General features: G+C 48.8%; 1 protein-coding gene across 1 annotated transcript in view; it reads left to right on the forward strand.

Moving 5' to 3' along the window:
* The window catches only part of LOC138080797 (liprin-alpha-1-like), a 34,912-nt gene extending 16,951 nt beyond the window's left edge, over positions 1-17,961 (forward strand). Inside the window, 11 exon segments of the mRNA XM_068973644.1 lie at positions 1,002-1,064; positions 2,436-2,501; positions 4,082-4,305; positions 6,100-6,184; positions 6,186-6,330; positions 7,223-7,460; positions 8,322-8,406; positions 11,043-11,194; positions 12,042-12,214; positions 17,112-17,266; positions 17,824-17,961. Of these exon segments, the coding sequence (XP_068829745.1) occupies positions 1,002-1,064; positions 2,436-2,501; positions 4,082-4,305; positions 6,100-6,184; positions 6,186-6,330; positions 7,223-7,460; positions 8,322-8,406; positions 11,043-11,194; positions 12,042-12,214; positions 17,112-17,266; positions 17,824-17,961 (1,524 nt within the window).
* Positions 17,962-19,585: the final 1,624 nt, after the last annotated feature.

Below are 19,585 nucleotides of genomic sequence, written 5' to 3' on the forward strand. Positions count from 1 at the left end.
ATGGTCACTACAAGTTCTGTGGCACATTTTTCCCCCACAAAACCCAAGATGACACCCACACCTCACTAGAGACCTCACTTCACCCTGACCTGTGGGCTGGCCCTGAGGTGGGGATAGTTTTGTCTCAGGTTTGAATTTTGCATGTGAAACCTGCGCCAGTTTCCTGAGTGACCACTGAACTGCAAAAGCTGAAAGCAGGTATAAAGCAGTTTCGCTTACCCCAGGGACCTGGCCTCCTTGGATCTGGAAGATCAGTCGGGGAAGGAGGAGTTTTTCTGTGTACAAGTTAGTGTTAAAAGTTTTCATCTGACTTGGTGCTGACACTTCACTCTGGGCTCGAGGTCCGCCCCTCATCCCGAGGTGTTTTTGTTATGCCCGGAGTCCGAGTCCCCAAAACTGAGAGAATAAGACGTCCACAGCAATGCAAAAGCATAAAGGGGTTTATTACTAGCTCGAGCCGGGACCCAGGTTTCATCCAGCACAGTGGAATCCGACAAGGGCCCCGAGTTCTGAATCACATATACTTTTATTTTATTTTATTTTATTTTTTTTCCATTTGATCTTTTTATTTTTTTTATTTTTATTTTTTTAGGTTATAATTTTATTTATTTATTTATTTTTTCTTTTCCTTTTTTTTAAATTTTTTTTTTTAATTTTAAAATCTTTAATTCTTACATGTGTTCCCAAACTGAATCACATATACTTTTATACAGACGGTTCTTTGTTTCTGTAACAGCATAGCTCATTGCTTAAACCGTAGGCGCGCGCGGGACTTTTAAACCTCGCATCCCTGTCTGGATTGGCTCGGGTCTGGTGCGGGCGGGGGCCTACGGGGATTTTTCTGATTGGTCTGGCTACACTGCCTGCGGGCCTGCCCCTTAGTGTCCTGGCTTCAGTTTGGTCCTAACACTTTATGCTTTCAGACAGGAGAGTAGCCATCCTGCAGTCCACACAACATCTGTTAAGAATTGACTCTAAAGCACTGTGTGTATCTTTTTCAGAATTCTCTCCTATGGGAAGTTGAAAATGCAAAAAAGCATTTAGAAGAAATGCAAAACAACAAGGTCCTTAAATCTCTAAATCCTTTAGAAATTTGTTAAGAGCTGAACTGAGCTGGGTTCATTGTTACAGTTACTACAGATGCTTAGTGGAAGTGGAGTTGCATTTTCCTTATGGCTAGTCCACTGATGTAACGTGTATGGCATTTCTGGTTTTGAACATTGAATGTGTTTTGCATTATAGGTGGATTAGAGTGTGTGGCCGTTGTGTGTGGTTCAGAATTCTGAGTAGTCCTTTCTGGGTTCACCTGAAAGCTGAGACAAAGCATGAGCCTTTTCATGAGGACAGTGCTGTCCGTCACAAAGATAATACGGGCCACATACACAGTCTAAAATTCCCTAAAAATGAACGGGCTGCTTTACATGCTTTTTTCATTGCAAGTCTTGATATCTGTGTGCTTTCCACATCGAGCTTTGCACCGGCCTGCGTCACATCCTCAGTGGCTGCACAAGGTGAGTGACTGCTGTGGCCGACAGCACAGAGCTGCCAGGTTGAGTTGAGTGACTCGGAAACTTGGCCCGTTTGACTTGTTTTACCCCGTGAGGAAGTGAAGTGGGGTGTAGAGGAATGAATGTGAGGAATGCCCAGGAATGAAAGTGAGGTCCATGGAGACAGTTTAAAGCGATGAGAAGAGTGAGGGCAATAGAGTGAGTCCTGTGCCCCGCCACCCTGAACCCCAACCCCAAGTCCAGCTTCTCTCTTCAGACATTGTCGTCAATGGCTTCCCATGTTTCCTCCAGAAGCTTTTCTACAGCTGAGATGTAACTTCTTATTCATTATGGTTTATAAGGGTTAGTATTGTTCTGAGTGTTTATATTTGCTATGGAACACTTAGAGTACAGTTTCTCAGAACTAAAATGTTCAAAAATGTGTGATTTTAAGGCAAGAGAATGGAGAGGACGTGCTGATCGGGCTGATGGGGGTGATCCCATAGGCAGCTAGTTTGCTGGAGCAGAGCAGGAATGATGGCAGGTGGTCCTGGCCAGGAAAAGGGGTGGCCCAGCCCTGCGGAGGGGTCGTGACGAAGACAGAAAGTGAGGGTACTGGCCACGGGGGACAGGGAGTCACCAAGCCAGCACCTCGAGGCTGCCCCTCAGTTGCTTTGAGGTCATGTCTGGGAAAACAAGGCAGGACCTGGGTGAGAGTGGGGCAGGGGGGAGATTTGCGGAGAGGAGGATGTGAGGTGTGAGAGCGGGAGGGCGGCACGGGGCCCAGCAGGCGCTCTCCCATGTGTCTCAGATGACAGAGCTGCCCTTGCGGTGTGAGGGGCCATCCCCAGAACAGCCCGAGGGCCTGTGCCCTGAGAGGAGAGCCACGGGAGGCTGGCCCTCCCGTCCCCTGGCTGCCCCTGCTCACTCCTGTCTGTGTGTGTTCAGACCAGCCTGCAAAACGGAGGGCTGGGAACCCCCGAGGACGGTGCTCCTCGGCTGCCGGGAGCCAGCGTGAGGAATTCCACCTGTGACAAGGTCATGCGGCAGAGCTCTGATGGCAAGGCTAATCAGACCTCAGGTTTTCCCCCTGGAATTTCCTGAGCATCCACCCCCCCTCCCCCCCAAAAATAAGAATCTGCCTGCTTTTCCTCTCTTCTGACATTCTCTGGAAAAAGTCAATTCAGGGCTTTAGTCTTCTGCATTTGAAAGAGTGTTTCAATCCAAAAACCCCTCTAATGGCTTTCTAGCCTGCCTGCAGGACTCGTACAGCTGCACATGTGTTTGTTTGAGGCCTCCTGACCGCAGGAGGCACAGGAAGCTTAAAACATCCTTGGAATGTAGGGGCTTCCGAAGAGTCAAAATCATTAGAATAGAACTGATTAAAGGTTTCATTTGTTGAGCCAATACTTGCTGCCAAATTTTCATATCCTTTATTTTTAGATATAGTTGGTATATAGAAAAACAAGTAGTAGACCTGGTATTAGCAACATTAGATCTTTGAGTTAAGTACCTTCTTTGTTATAACCCACTGCACCTTTGTTCTATAGAGATGTAACTTTAATGCTTTAGGGAGATGCAGATTAAAGAAAAACACTTCAGGGGAAATGAGATTAACATTCTTTAAGGCAGAGAGCCAAAAAGTGTTAACAAGCCTCTTGGCCAGAAGATAATGTAAATCACCTGAGACCTCTTGTATACAAAAAGATATACAGAAAGAGTCTGGGCTGCTAACACTACATAATTTTGTATTACCCATTGATCTCTATGTATAATCAAAAGTATAAAAGGCCTTGAAGGACAATAGAAGGAGAGCCAATCGCTGGACTGGTTTCCCCCGTGTCTCCTCTTTACTCTAATTTCAGGCTGAATTCCCATCTGGGACGTGGAGGCTCACTATGTATACTTACTTGTCCCGGCTTTTAAGATCCGTAAGCGAGAGAGCCCAGGGCGGGGCACTCTCCGATATTCAAACAGGCGCCGGCGGCCTAACGTAGATGGTGCAAGCTCCTTGTCTGGAACTTTATTGGTTTTCCATGTAACCCAAGTTAATCAGCCTCTTCTCTCCACTTAATTTTCCTACTATACTATTTCTTCCTAATCTAATCTTATATTAATAAATAAATAAGTCTTTCCTCACCGACTCCGTCTGCCCTTCGAATTCCCTGGATCCACCGGGGCTGGACCCCGGCACTCGGCGAACTAGTACCAGTGATGACCGGCGGGGTGGACCCAGCGGCTGCAGAGCTGAAGGATTTTTTTATTTCTAATTTTCCTTCAGCCTGGCTGATGGAAGCATGGATGTATTTTTGTAATTTTCGGGTTTTGTCTCTGACTCCATCAGCCCACCCTTGTGAATAACCTCATAGGATTGCCTTCCGTCCACGCTGAGACCTGAATGTCACTAGGCCATCTAGGAACTGGATTCTCCTCCTGCCCGTTTCTTCAGTACTGCTCGCTTAAGAGATGGCAGTGTCTCATAAGCAGGGCCCATTTGTCCAAAGTCAGGGCTTCCATGTAAAATTGTGTTCAGTTCCTGATAGACTTGAGCTGTCCGGAATGTTGCTGACGAGACGTGGTCCTCTCGTGCCCAGGTGCAGCCCCTGAAAGATCAGGACCGGGAGCACGGGCAGCAAGCCAGCGTGCTGGCCAACGTGGCCCAGGTGTTCGAGAATGACGAGGGCGTGTCTGACAGCAAGGGCGACGGGGTCACCCTCTTCAGCGCGCCCGCTCTGCTGTCGCCCAGCGGGCAGGCCGATGCCAAGACTCCGGCCGGGAGGATTCAGGAGCAGCTGGACAAGATCAATGGAGAGATCTGGTGGGTGCACCTGAGCCCAGCTCCCTGGAGACTCGGCTTCTCTGAGGAGCTGTCTTCTGCTTAGAGAAGTCTGAGTGTTCCGTAGTAAGGAAACTGACTTCAGGTCTGCTTCGAGAATTTTCAGTTCTGAGATCGCCCTTGATTATAGAGCTCAGTCAGCCAGGGCGTTCTGTCCACAGTGTGGTGTCAGCACTCTGTGGGGGGCCGTTGTGGGGTGTCCCCCCCTCAGCTCTGGGCCCCAAGGTGGGTGAGGTGCCGAGGCAGTGTCCCCTGTGGCCCGTGCACCCTCCAGCACTGAGGGTTCACCTTCGTGTGTCCCTCGGAGCCTTCCAGGTTCTGGTGAAAAGCCACCTGGAACAGAAAAGCTGGGGTTCTGGGGCTGGCAAATTCCCACTCAGATCTGCATTTTCCTTTTTAACTTAATACATTGTGAAGTTTGGCTTGTTGTAAGACAGTAATCCAAGGACATGTGTTTGAGTTTTTCTCATCTCATCAGTATATTTAAAATGTTTTCTTTAGACCCAGTCTTGGCAGTTATAACAGTTTACAAAACAGGATAGAACCCAAAGGCCCGCCTCGTGGTGAGCAGGGGGCCCTGGGTCTGGGTGCAGCTGGGTGGCTGGGGGCCCCGAGGCCTACCTGGTGCCACACCCGCACAGCTGTGCCTCCTGTCCTGAGTCCACGTTCAGAGTGGCCGCAGGCCGGTGACCCTGCACAGGACCTGGCAGAATTGCTGCTCAGATTGTTCTCATCCCGTCACCCCTGGCCGAGGTGCCCATTCCTGCCGGTCGAGTGCGGGGGGCTCGGGGAAAAGGCAGGGGTAAATGGCACAACCAGCAAACACAGATGGTGCCGCTTGCACTTTTGATGCTGAGACAGACTGCTTTGTGGGCCGTGTTTGAGCACAGACAAGCTCATAAAGATTGTCTTTCCTCATCCCCGTTGGAAATTTAGAACAGTTACATATTAATTTTATTTTTACAGCAAGTTGTCAGGTAAAAGTGATTTTTCCTTATGCAACAAGTTGACTTGATGTAAATGGTAAATTCTGTCCATCAACTTGTCAACAGTGAAAAACTTTCGAGATGTATAAGTAGAAGTGAAACTGGAGCGTTTACTACTTGTAAGGATCTTGTCTTTTAATTTGAAAATCATTTTATTTGCATACTCTTGTATTTAATCTGTATATAAAATCATCCATGACACAGTAGGGGAGAAGAGCAGTAACTGTGAATTCTAGGTTAATGCAGCACATTGACATGAATCCAGAAACTCACACAAAGCTGGTGGAGAACTTCATCAAGTGATGCGTTTGTACATATATAAGCTTAAAAAAAAATGAAAAGTGCAACTCAGCACTTCATCTGGTCTGGAGACTTGTGTTTAGAAACTCCAGCTTGCTCGTGAATCGCTGTTTTGGTTATACGGAGTTCCGGATTCCCACTGGAAAAGATCTGAGGCACTGACGTGCATCTCTGCCCTGAAAGCAGGGCAGGTAAAGGTGGTCAGCTTCAGGTATCTCCTCACAGGAGAGTCACCACCCAGGCCCCATCAGAATGTTAAATAAGTCAAATCAAACGTGAAGGATCAGGGGCCACTTTGTAAGACTCAATGATAAGTTATTCTAAGTTTGAGAATATTCAAAAGAGGGAAAGCTGAACCTTTTTGCTCAGATGTTAATTGAGCAACTCTTCCTGGAATTTGCTAATCGTGACACAGAATGCAAGCCTAAATTTGTTGTCCAGACACGTTCCTCTGCTGACAAAGGCAGGTGATGATTTTATTCTATTTTAGGTTGATCCAAGAAAAGAAGGAGAACACGGATCAGTGGGCTGAGAGGATTGAGAGCAGGGTGGGCAGGAGGAGCTTAAGCAACCTTCGGGTGCTTTAAATCCTTGAACTCCCTCAACCTGAATCCCGCCTCCTCGCATGCCAGCTCCTGCCCGCCCAGCAGAGGGTGCTCCAAGCCCCGAATGAGGCGGCACAGCCCTGCACAGGAAGTAGACAAGCTGGGCTTCATGACTGGTACGTGTCTGCCTCCTCCCTGCAGCGCCCTCCCCGAGCACACTGGTTTTCTTTTGTTTGTTTGTTTTTTCTCTTTTTACCCAGAAGAAAATCAGGTACATTTGCTATGCTCAGAGGTCTAAGATTTTTAAAACTGCCTAGTCTTTAATGGGGCTTCCCTAGTGGCTCAGACGGTAAAGCGTCTGTCTGCAATGCAGGAGACCCGGGTTCGATCCCTGGGTTGGGAAGATCCCCTGGAGAAGGAAATGGCAGCCCACTCCAGTATTCTTGCCTGGAAAATCCCATGGACCGCAGAGCCTGGTAGGCCACTGTCCATGGGGTCGCAAAGAGTCGGACATGACTGAGCGAAATCATTCCATAATTGCACAGCGACAAATTAGTCTTGATATTTGGACCCCTGGCTTAGGAATCTAAACTGGTCTGCTCGCTAATGGGCCTGGCCCTGTGCTCAGGCCAGCTCTGCATGTGAAACCAGATTAAAAGCCCGGTGCCTCAGGGCCCCAGTGAAGAAGTTGGGCTTCCTCACTCTTCCAAGTCTGAAAACGAGATGACGACCTAGGGCTTTTGGTGACAGAGTGTGCGGCTCTAAAGCACATGTTCCAGCTTTCTTCCATGTTTAGCTTAGGTTTGGTGAGTGCATTGCTGTTAACCCCATGAAATCATGTTTACAACACTCTGCTTTGTAACTGCACTTGTATTATCACTTTTTTTGGTTACCACCCGTTTCATGTTAGCTGCATTGTTAGTCGGCATATAATTAAATTGACTGTGAATCATTTAGCGGCATGTGAAGTGGTAACTAGTCCATTTTGTGGTCTTTTGAGACACTGTTTTTATAATTTGCATCGTTGGCTAATTAGTTATTTAAAATTCTTTGACGGTTTCTCTGTAGTTTCACGACTGATTTCTTTCCAAGTGTTTGTAAAAGAGCAGTCTGTGTATTTTGTCCTGCTGTTGGAGTTCTCTGACGGTCTGTCTGCTTTCATCATTGGTTTTGATTTCCTGGCTCATCCTGTTGTCTGCTTAGTGGTTGTCAGTCCAGACCCCAGCTCCCCACCACTGCCCCGCCTCGCCCCCGAGGCTGCAGTTGACCCATCCATCTCCCCTTCCCCGTCCTCCCACCTGCTCTGGTCATAGCAGTGCTGTGGTCCACAGCAGGTGTCCCCTTAGTCGGGTTTGTGCTTTGTCTTCATGTCTCATCAAATGGTGCTTTTCCCCCATAGCAGTAAGTTTGAATTAGCATATCACTATGCAGTTACAAGAATAATATAGATGGATCCTAAACCACATATCATGTGTAATTCATAAATGAGATTATCCTTACTTAAATGATCTTCTTAAGTGTAAAATTAATGGACTTTTGACACAATATCCTTTCTGTGTTGGTGCTTGTATTTAAGACTATAAATCTCATCAGCTTTTGCACAGTTAATGTCTCTACTAGACTCTTTAAAAAAGCATCTTCTATGGTTAATAAAATGTAAAGACTGCACCTGCTATTATGCTAGCTTTCATTCTTACATATTTTCACAGGGAACCTGGTTTAATAAATTTACTTTGAGAAGTTTTAAATCAAATTCTAGGTAAGCATTTTATGTTAATGTCCAGTAGGTGGTTCGATTTGTTCAGTGTTCAAATAGGTATTATGGTAACTTCCTCATCAGTTAAATTACTATTTTAAAGTATAACATGTTTTTTACGAAGAGAAACTAACTTATAGAGAAGTTTGGCTGAGAATAGACAACTGTTAAGGGCCTTTTTTGTACAGAATGCTGTGCTTTAATAAATTGTGATGTTGTGATAGAATTGTATCTTCCTGAGTAATAATTTATAGTGTTTCTCTAGTAAATCTTGAATAGCTTATTTAATTTCTGTGGTCAAAAAAAATGTTCTGTTTCCAGTTACATGTTCTCTAAATCTTCATCTCACTTATATGTTTGCCATCATTTTTGCTCTACTGTATTTGTCTATACTGATTCTTGAATTTTTAGCTTCAAAGTCTCAATAAATCTGGTTTCTCTTCATTTCTTTGCATGCATCTATCAGCCTAGTGATTTAAGGAAGCATTGTCGAAAGGTAAACTATTTAGTAAGTTAGCATGCCTTTGTTTCTCTGTGAAGTAGTAGAGAGTCCTTATCATTTTACATGAATGAACACTGTGTGGTTATGTACTGGTGAATAATTGACATATTAATGGAAGCAATGAAACTTACCCACCACTTAAACTATGCTGATGGTTCTGTTGGAAATAGGTCATTTGTTGGGACAATTGTAACAGTTTGCCTATCTCCCACTTGTTTGCCTTCTAATCATCTCATGCTTATTTATAATAGACATAGTATTATTTATTATTTTAAAATTTTTCTTTACTAATTTTTTTGGCTGTGCTGCACAGCTTATGGGATCTTAGTTCTCCAACCAAGGATCAGACCAGTGTCCTGGCAGTGAAAGTGCCAAGTCCTAACGTCTGGACCACCATGGAATTTCTGCTTAGTGTTTTTTTTTTTTTTTAAACAAATGACTGAATCAGAGCCATAGAAGTTAGATTTGGGGGAAGCCAATTTAATGACGGTGGGTGGTAGCAGTGTGCAGGAGACTCTGTGCGCCAGGCACCGTGTCGAGTGTTTTCCGAGTCTGTCATCTAATCCCGCAGACGCCCAGGTGAAGTCCAGGCTGCTGTTATCCCCATTCAGCAGACAGGGACACTGAGGCTTAGAGAGGCCGAGCACCGTGCCCAGGCTCCCACACCCAGCAGTGTGGTTCAGACTGGTCTGATCAGAGCCTGGACACTTACTGTGGTGCCGTCCAGCCCGCTTTGCTCCAGAGGCTCTCGTGTCCATCAGGGCATCCCTGATGGAGGGAGCATCAGGAGGGAGCTCGCTGCCTCTCCCCTTTGGTCACTTGGTTGAGCCCCTGTTATTGGAGTCCGGTGCCCCGAGGGCTGGCCTTCCTTGTCCCTCTCCCACTCCCAACCTGCTGATCGAGCACTTCTGGGGCTTTCCTGCAGGACTCGGGCAGCCGTGCTCTAGTTCAGGCAGCTCAGTGCCCAGGAGCCCTTCTGCTGGGCACAGCAGAGCAGCGCCATCAGCCTGGGGTTGGTGACCTGGGTGTGCTGCTCGCCTGTTCTGTGGCCTGCTTTGCCCTCCTGTTAAGTGAGGACATGGCACTGCCCATCCTAGTCACGTGGGCACCAGTGGGGCGGCTCCCATCCTGGGGAAGGGCGGCCAGGCTGCGCACCCAGAGGCCTTCCTTAGCAGGAGACCTGGGAGAAGGGGCTGGCCGTGGTCCCTGACTCTGAGGCAGGTGTTTGTCTCCACTGAGTCCATAGTCAACCCAGGGGTGTCACTTCCCTGCTCTCTTCTTTGTTGTTTCTGATTTTTAGAAATGCTTATTTTAACTTGAATTTCAGATTGATCCCTGTTCAGTTCCATGTGGATCATTTCTAGCCTTTGTAGCCCTTCTGTTGTCTGAGGTTTCTTGGTAGAGGTCAGGGGAGGGTGCCCAGTTTATCCAGCTGCTGTTAAACGAGTTCAGCTGTATTTTGCACTAAGTCACTCTGTTGTCACCAGGCTCCTGTGGGGCTGCACGGGATCAGTATTCTTTACAGAATCCCATTAAAAAAGGACTGGTCAGTTGGTTAAAACAGCACACTCATTGTTTATAAAAATATTTGCCATGCATGTTTCCTCAAACCTCCCCTGCTTAACCACACACCCAAATGTATAAGTGAGACCTGTCTGGACCCCGAAGGGGTTCATCTGTTCCCCACACTGTTGCCACCACTGTCTTTCCTATCTTCAGACCCAGGACTAGTGGCAAAGCTGGGAGTCCAGGCGAGATCATCTTTTTTTTTAATTAGTTTATTTTTTAATTGAAGGATAATTGCTTTACAGAATTTTGTTCTTTTCTGTCAAACCTCAACATGAACCATCCATAGGTACACATACATCCCTTCCCTTTCGAACCTCCCTCCCATCTCCTTCCCCATGCCACCCCTCTAGGTTGATACAAGATTATTTCTTAGTGAAGACCTAGGAGAGCTTTGTGTAAACCACAGTGAGCAAATGACCCTCAAACTGGGTGTAAGCACTTCAGTGTGTAGCCCCCAGTCTGTATGTTACTGAGAAATACAAGCCAGACACATGGTGTTCGCATGGAGGGCTTGGGTACCTTTTCTGTGTTTCACTTGTTGTTCTGGGCTCAGTAACCTGCATCATCACTACAGATGATCTTGAGTGGTGGTGCAAGCTGTTTCCTTTCCTCCTTCAAATAGAAAGGTCTGGACGGCTTTGCTGAGGGGTTTCTTACTCTTGCTAGTGGTGCTTCTGAGCAGCATCTGGCGATGAGCACAGTCCTTTCATCAGGGCAGTTCATGCCATGCAGGGTTCACGGTGCTGGCATGACTCTGCTGTCCTGCCTGGCAGGGCCATCTGGACCCTGGATTCCAGGGAGTGTGGAGCCCGGCTGCAGGGAGGCTCCCGTCCCTCTCTGCACTCAGTGGGGTGCTCTCGCTGCTCCATGGCCCTGCTCCCTTGAACAAACAGTCCTTTTAAGATGGCATTAAGCTAGAACAAGGCATTTTTTTGTACTTGGTGGATAGTATAGCTAATATATTTTCAAATAATTTTCTGGTTATAATGTAAAGCCTGTGTGATTGCCTTTTTCGACACAGTCTATTGTTAGCCAATTATACACTTACCTCACTCCCTCAGCTGCCAGCTTTACAGGAAGAGGTAGAAGATGATGAGACCACCATTAAAGGTGAAACCTCGACCTCCGCCTCGCTGCGGTCCCTTCGGCTGGACCGGCTGGACACGGGGTCACTGCGCACAGCCAGCGACGAGGACATCAAGGACGCCCGCAAGTAAGGGGCCTGCTCACCTCGTCATCAGTTGCATGAGTCCTGCACCTCTTGTCTTGAAAGAGTTGCAAGGATGATTGTAAAGGAATCCGACTGGATTCGGTGCCTGTGTTTAGTGGTGAACTTCAGGTGCTGGGGTAGAAGAGCTCAGTGACCTCAGTGATTTTAGAAAGCATCTGTCTCTATGTATTGACTCCTGTGGGAGGTTTCTTCCTGCTCTTGCTAGAGGTCTGCCTGGCCTGGGGTGCATTCCTGATGGTTAGGGCTCCGTGCCTCTTGGATTTGCTCTTGAGGGTCCCTCCCTTTTCCTCAGGGGTCTCCTCTCAGGAGACTGTCTGTTACCTCCTGTGACTGACACTGTCCTCATTCAGACCCCCACCTGCTGAGCTCCTGTCGTGAGCCAGGCAGCACTCGATGGAGGGCACATGTGGTCACCTGACCAGCAGCCCGGCACAGTGACCGTCACTCTCCTGCCACGGCCGAGGACGGTCACCCTGCAGGAGGCGGAGGGAACTGCCCAGAACTGGGGAGCTCGCCTTCTCTGGGAGCGTCGTCACCTGCGGAGCAGCGACCCTGAGGGAGGGTTGGAGCACCCTCTGCACCAGCTCGTCTGGAGTGAAGCCCTCCTTGGGGAGACCTCCAGTCAGAGAAGCTCAGCTTCCTGGGGCTGTTGTTTATGGCTGGAAGTCTGCATTGCTCATGTGGAGTGTGGTTGGTGAAGGAGACTCCACTGTCTGCTGCGAGGTTGAGGCGCGGGTGTTGCTGGGTGGCCAGTTCTATCCGTAGGTCTTGTGGAGGGGTGTGTGTTTGCACGAGGGTGCCGGTTAAAGGTCGTTTTCTCTCCCCGAAGCTCGACAGGCTCTCAGGACGGCCCCGGGGGCAGCCCCAGCAACAGCAACAGCAGCCCGGACGCATCGCAGAAAGCCCCAAAGAAGAAGGGCATCAAGTCCTCCATCGGTCGTTTGTTCGGCAAAAAGGAAAAGGGCCAGCCTGGACACACCAGCAAGGAGGCGTTAGGACCAGGTGGGTGCTTCACCGTTCAGAGGGAGGAGGGTCTGCATGCATGTCCCTTCTGTGTCTCCCCCGCTGTCTCCACGAGGCTCCTGTCACTCACGCTGGGTGTCCTCCTGGGAGGAGTGGAGGAGGTGTCTGTCTTCTTTAGGGTCTGAGATGATCGAATCAGTTGATGAGTGGATGGGTGGATGGATGGATGAATTAAGAGTGGATGGTTGGATGGATTGGTGAGTGGATGGATGGATGAACAGATGGCTGGCTGGATGGGTGGATGAATGGAGCACGGAATGAATAAAGCAGATGTTTATACTCCAATGCTAGAAACATACTCTACGAAATTGACTGGGTAGGAGCTGGGCAATGATTGTTTCCTCCAGAACAGTGACATGTGTTTGGAAATGGTCTAAGTGCTCATCAGTGAGGAGTGAGGTACAATCTGTGGGCACCCCACAAGGAACAGCACCCCCTCCTTCCTGCCACTTTCCCCATCCCCAGGAGCTCATCAGGGGTTCTGCCCATGCCCCCCCACCCCAGCCCACAGCCACGCAGGTCCTCCTGGGGTCTCCTCATCACACAGTGTTATCATCAGGCCCCCATCTCACTCGGCTTCATCTCCTTAAGGACAGGGTATGTTCCTGCCTCTTCAGCCAGATATTTGTTGAGTGTCTTCTTTTTGCTGGGTGTGGGATTTATAGGGTAAGTAAAACAGATATGGTCTGGAGCACAGTTAAGTGAGAAGAGAGAAAAAGAAGCAGATTATTAAATGCTATCCCTATTATTAATAAATACAACACTGAGATGGATGGCGCATTGATTATATACCAGATGCTGTGTGTGCCCCTTACCAAGCAGGTGATTATATACCAGGTGCTGTGTGTGCCCCTTACAGAGGAGGAGACAGTGATGGTCGCGCGGTTAGGGAGTGGTGAGGGCAGGTTCACACCCACGTAGTGGGACCATGCACTTTGCCGAGCCCCAGCCACCTCTTTGGTGGATGCAACAGAAATGAGATGGTTCTATGGCATCACTGATTCGATGGACATGAGTTTGAGCAAACTCCAGGAGACAGTGAATTACAGGAAAGCCTGGAGTGCTGCAGTCCACGGAGAGGCAGAGTCAGACACAACTGAGTGACTGAACTAAAACCTGAGTGTGTGCTAAACTGCTTCAGTCGTGTCTGACTCTTTGTTACCCCAGGGACTGTAGCCCACCAGCTCCTCTGTCCATGGGATTCTCCAGGCAAGAATACTGGAGTGGGTTGCCATGCCCTTCTCCAGGGCATCTTCTCAACCCAGGGATCGAACCCACATCTCTCGTTATCTCTTGCAGTGGCAGGCAGGATCTTTACCGCTAGCGCCACCTGGAGAGCCCCAGGGAACGCTGACAACTAGGAAATGCAGAAAATAAGGGCTGCTCCTAAGTTAAACTGGAAGAGCAGCAAGCACAGGTTGAAAAGAGGAAAACACACGACGAGCGACAACAGTGCCGACAGAAACAAGCCGGGATGTGTTCACCCACGAAGAGAATATCTGTGCCATTCGGAGGAGGAGCCCTCCAGCCCTTGGAGGGACAGTTGGAACCGGAATGAAAACCGAGACCATGGTCAGTAGTGCCCACCCACCCGGCCCGAGTGGCGTGGTGTCACTCACCAGCTTCCTGCGTCCCCAGAGCTGCTGGGGGTGACATCTGAGTGCTGAGGCCACGCAACATCCCCAAGTGAGCTAAGGCATCCCTGCTCTCCTTCCAGTGCTGCTGCGGGGCTCTCTGTGGGCGGCCACCCTCATCCCCTGCTCTGCCACCTGCTGGGGCCTGGCTGTCCCCCTGGGATCATTTCAGCCCTTGAGCTTGGGTGTTCCCAGCCCTCTCCCATGCCAGACTGGGACACAACTCAGGACTTGGGCTTGAGATATCAAGGAGACTGTGAATCTGGAAGGACACAGCCCTGGGGCCCTCGACTGACCACGTGAGAAGAGCAGGAGAGCAAAGCCCTCTCAGGGAGGAAGCAGAGCTGGGGAATGTGCCCACACCCACCGCTTCCTCCGGCACAAGTGCCTCTTGTTTGCCTCTCCTTGGCCTGAAATAGACCCCAGCTGCTGCTGCTCCGCAGGTGATTCCTAAAGATGCACATCCTGCAAGAGCTATTGTCCTGCTGCTCTGGGGCTGCCTAAGTGTGCTCAGGAGCGTCAGACAAGTGGGGCTGCCACGCCTGATGCTGGGGGAGGGCCTGATGCTGGGGGAAGGTCTGATGCTGGACTAGGGCCTGATGCTGGAGGAGGGCCTGATGGCGAACTAGGGTCTGATGGTTGGGGAAGGTCTGGTTCTGGACTAAGGCCTTTTGCTGGGTGAGGGTCTGATGCTGGGGGGGGCCCTGATGCTGGGGGAGGGCCTGAATCTGGGGGGGAACATCTGATGCTGGACTAGGCCCTGATGCTGGGGGAGGGCCTGAATCTAGGGGGGAACATCTGATGCTGGACTAGGGTCTGATGCTGGGGGAGGTCCTGATGCTCGACTAGGGCCTTATGCTGGGGGTTAAACATCTGATGCTGGCGGGAAGGTCTGATGATGGTGGGCAGGGTGCTCCCAGATGTACACAGGGTTGTGATTTATAAATATGAGAAATCTTTTTTTCATACTTTCCTGACCACCTTGCTATGTTCTTTTTTTCTGAAGCGTAATTGCTGTGCAGTATCGGTTTGATTTCTGCCATACATCAGCATGAATTAGCCATAGGTGTACATGTGTCCCCTTCCTCTTGAATCCCCCTCCCACCTCCCCCTGCTACATCCTTGTTTCTATGGATATATGAATAATAAAGACTGTTGACCAAAATAACATTAGAAGCTCCCACACACAAGCGTGCACACGCACACTCCCTAGTACATCATTCGGGTCCGCATCAGGGCTGCCCTCGGCCACCCCGCCCTGGGATCCACGGTGAGCCTCGACACCTGCACTTTGTTCCCACCCTCGGCCCACTGCCCACGCCTCAGCAGCAGAGGGGCCCTGTCCCTGCAGGTGCTGAAGTGATGGAGCCTCTTGTCTCCGGAGCCAAGGACATGACCGGAGGTCATCCTTTGGGGACCCCTATACTTCAGCCTTCTAGCCTTTCCATTGTATCCATCCGTTTCTCTTAACAGAATGTCCATGTGATGAAACGGGCTCCCGTTACCAGCTCTGGTCTGTTCTCATTGAGAGTACAGCTTACCCTCGGCACTCTTTATTGGCAGTGGGAAATTTTGCTTCAGTCCTTTATTGAAAGAAAGCAGTAAATAACACTGTGATAAAAATAGTTCAAAAGTAGACTGTACATACTTTGTCACATATTCAGGAAGTTCACAAAAGATTAATAGAAAAATAGAATGATAACAATGAATTGTACAAGGAAATTAAAAGCAGAACGCACATGTAAAGAGACATGCCGTCTCTGTCTACCAAGATATCAGCTGCATAATAAGGCACCATGATCTGAACGCATCTCTTGCTGGCTTTTTTAATGTGCTGCTGAAAAAGTAAAAGTTACATTTGCTACTTATACTATCCAAAATGGCTATGTCATCAAAATCTAAAAATGTATGCCTAGGTCCTTCTTTAAACATGTTTACAAACAGATGTAAAAAGATGATTTACATCAGAAAAATAAGGCCTTTGTCAGAGCTGCACTATGCTGTCTGTCTGTCGGGGATGTGGTGCCCTCACTGTCCAACTCAATGGCTCCACAGCGGGTGCAGGGCATCGCTATTGGTCCTCGAAGAGTCTCACTGGAGAGGAGGGATCCGGGTCCAGAGACTAGGTTACAGGAGAGATTTTCATAGTCATCTTCTAGTCATCCTTTCAACCCAGATTTCATTAGAAGCTCACATTGAACACCCAGTACTTTTAAATCGCTTCATGCTGCAGACAAAAAGCATTTCTTCCTAGAAAAAAAGTACAGTTTAGGTCAGTCGTTAAAATACAACAATTGGTTGAAATTAAGTTTGCTCATTTCAGAGTGATTGTTGGAGAGCTTGGTTACATTCTGGAAGGATAATACACACCGTGTCACGATGATTTTACAATCGCAGTAAAACCCCTTCTCTCATGGTTTAACATTTAAAAATTAAACAAGAATAATTAGAATAAATGCATCATTTACAAAAGTCCTATATTTGTTCATAGGATTTAATAGACAAGTATTACAGTACATTCATTTGAAAGACTAAAATCAGGTATCAGAACATGAACTGATCTGAAAGGATATTCATAACCTGAATATACAAGAAAAAGTAAGTATATAAATGAAGTCATAAGTTTACATAAATATAAGAGACATTAAAGTTTAAAATATTTTCTCTATGGTTTTCATGAATTTTTCACTAATTAAAAACTTTATAATAAAATATCTTAGGGTCCATATAACAAGTATTAACAGATTAAAGACTGCATTAAGTTCAAAATGTAGTCTTTATCGTATTCTGGACGCTGTATAATTACCTGCAGATGTAGTGTGTGTAAATAAACACACAGACGAGTCAGTCCTGGGACAGCGGCTGGTGCCTGAGCCCCTCCCCTCCAGACACACCCCCCTCCCCACCCCATTCTGGGCTTCAGCTGTTTTGAGAATTCAGAGAAACGTGAAGGACCAAGCAGATCAAGGAGAGAACTCTGTGGCTGACTTTATTCTGACATATAACTAAAAGCTGCTGGTAAAACTTAAAAAACCCAATCCAGCTTTTTAGCTGAGACATGAACAGGACAGAGCAGACAGCCTCCTGCTCTCAGAGCGGCTCAAGCAGGGCTGGGCTCCCAGGCTGGACCCACCAGAGGACCACCAAGAGCAGCACCTTCAAGGGAGGGTGGCCCTTCAGCGGCGGCCGACCCTCAGATGCCGGTGCAATTCTGTGTTAAACACTGGCCTCCGGATGGAGAGGCTCAGGGCAGGGCAGCATCGTGAACCCTGATGCTCTGGGCCCTGTTCCTTCCGAGAACGTGCACACAGGGCATGGCCAGCAACACTGCTGCTGTGGGAGGGACACCCATGTGCACGGACGCGAGGGAGACTTGGGTCGTACTCTGACCACTCAGGTGGCAGCCGGGCGCCAAGGTCACATTCTCTGCTGCTGAGGGCTCTCCCGGGTGCGACCTTCAGAAACCTGCTGACCCTCCACTCCTAGGGAGTGGCCTCCGTGCCCCTACAGGACCAGGCCCGCCTGTACTCACCCCAAAGCTCAGCAGGAGTAAGTCCTGACTGTAGCAGAATCCAGCCTCTGCGTTCCCGCCATGCTGCCTGGTCCCACGAGTGCAGGAGGAAGAGTGCAAGCACAGACTGCAGTTAGTCGTGCAACATCACATGGGGCACGAGGACACACACACCTGCAGCGCCCACTCCTACTGAGGGTCTGGGGAAACTTCTAGAGGGTGGATGAGCTGGAGAGAGCGAGCCTGGGGGCTGCCATGTGGGGGTCCCTGCCACCTGGTGGGGGCGGGGCAGTCACACTGGAGCATCAAGGGCACATTCAATGACAGAAACGCCGACATGGGGACAGCTACTCCACAGCTACTCAGCTATTCACCGAGCTCCAGATTCACATATTTGACACAGTCTATTGTTACCCAGTTTTACACTTACCTCATTCCCTCAGCTGCCAGCTTTACGGGAAGAGGTACGAGATGACAAGACCATCATCAAATGTGAAACCTCGACCCCTACCTCTCCGTGGTCCCTTCGGCTGGACCGGCTGCAGACGGGGTGCTGTGCATGGCCAGCCATGAGGACATGAGGGACGCCCGGAAGTAAGGAGCCTGCTCGCCTCATTGTCAGTTTCAGGAGCCCTGTGCCTCTTGTCTTGAAAGTGATGGAAGGATAATTTTAAAGGAATCCCAGTGGATTCAGTGCCTGTGTTTAGGGATGTGTGTGTGTGTGTGTGTGTGTGTGTGTGTGTGTTTTCTGGTAGGCAGGTTTCTCTGGATCTGGTGTTAAGGTGGACATATAACTCTGTGTGTGTGTGTTTGTGTGTGCGCGTGCACAAATGGGTTGTTCTTTGCTCTGTTGCTATGTGTGGCAAATTCCAGGATGTTCTGGTGGCTTCATAGAGAACAATTCAAAGTACGAGGATTTTCTTTCTGACCACAGTGGGTAATCTCAGCTCTGTCAGTCAACCAGAGACAACATTGACTACAGGGAAAATGCCTTACCTATAAAATGTGAAAAAATATTTTAGTATTCCAGAAAAAATATCACTTGAATATAGTTGAACGTTTATGGCATTATAGTTGTGAGAATCAGTTTGTTTCTCAAAACTATTTTTTTTCTATTAAGCCCCCGTTTGTCTCAAAGGTATTCTTTTACTTGCTAAATTTATGCAGCCAATGCATCCACTTTCAGAGAATTTTTGAGGGTTGGTGAATCTCAGATTTTCACATTCTGTGGAAACCCAGGAAGAACACTCTGGGCTCACCATGGACGTGCTCCGTGAAGAGTGGAGGCCAAGGCCGCCGGGACCATCCGCGTCTCTGTTGGTCATCGCAGTGTCCTGGGCGTGCGGGGACTCCCCTCGGGCATCATGTACCTCCTGCTCTAAATGCTGTCTTTCCTCTTCCCCTTGGTGGACACTGTCATGCGCCAGCTCGCAGGGGAAGCCGAGTCAGCAGGTTTGCTGACCTGTGTGTGTCCTGAAGCCTCCCCATGGGGCTCGTCCCCAGCTCCAGGCTCTGAGCTGAGCAGCGCTGCTGGAGTGGGGCACGGTGTTGGTGAAGGGGAGCCCAGCGAACCCTCGTAGGAGGTGCTGGGCTGTGCGGACGGTCAGTCTCAGAAAACAAGGCCATACCTGTTGTCTCGGTGGTGCCACATGTGTAGCATTTGATGGGAAGAAGCTCACACAGCCATCTTGTTAGGAAAGACAGCTTGACCGTGGTGCTCATGTCCTGCTTTAAAGTGCCCATTGTCATCCGCAGATGGTGTGGCTTTTTCTTGGGCGTGTCTGTTCCCCATAGAATTCACTGTATTTGTGAATGTCTTTCTCCTGTGACTCTAATTTTAAGGCGAGGAAGCATGCCATGTCAGTATACTTCGCTAAGCAAGTGTTTTAACGAATTGCACTTGGGGACTCAAATTTGATCCTCAAGGGGGCAGAGGCGGTCCTAGCTAAGTAGCCCTGCAGGGCGGACCAAGCAGGGTCGTCGCAGCAGAGCAGGCAGCCCCCCAGGCTCGTCTCTGAAGCTGTCTCTGTAAAGAGAGGCTTCAGTTGAGAGTGAGCCGGTGACAGCAGAGTGATGCGATATCTTATAGCTGAGGAAGGAAATAAACCCCAGCAGAAGCCAAGCGATTCTTCCATTTGCTTCTGGATGGTGGTTGTGGTTGGATGCAAACTCCAGGCATGTGGTACATTCTCATTCCCCTGGGAT

This window comes from Capricornis sumatraensis, chromosome 6 (assembly GCF_032405125.1).
Source record: "Capricornis sumatraensis isolate serow.1 chromosome 6, serow.2, whole genome shotgun sequence".
NCBI lineage: Eukaryota > Metazoa > Chordata > Mammalia > Artiodactyla > Bovidae > Capricornis > Capricornis sumatraensis.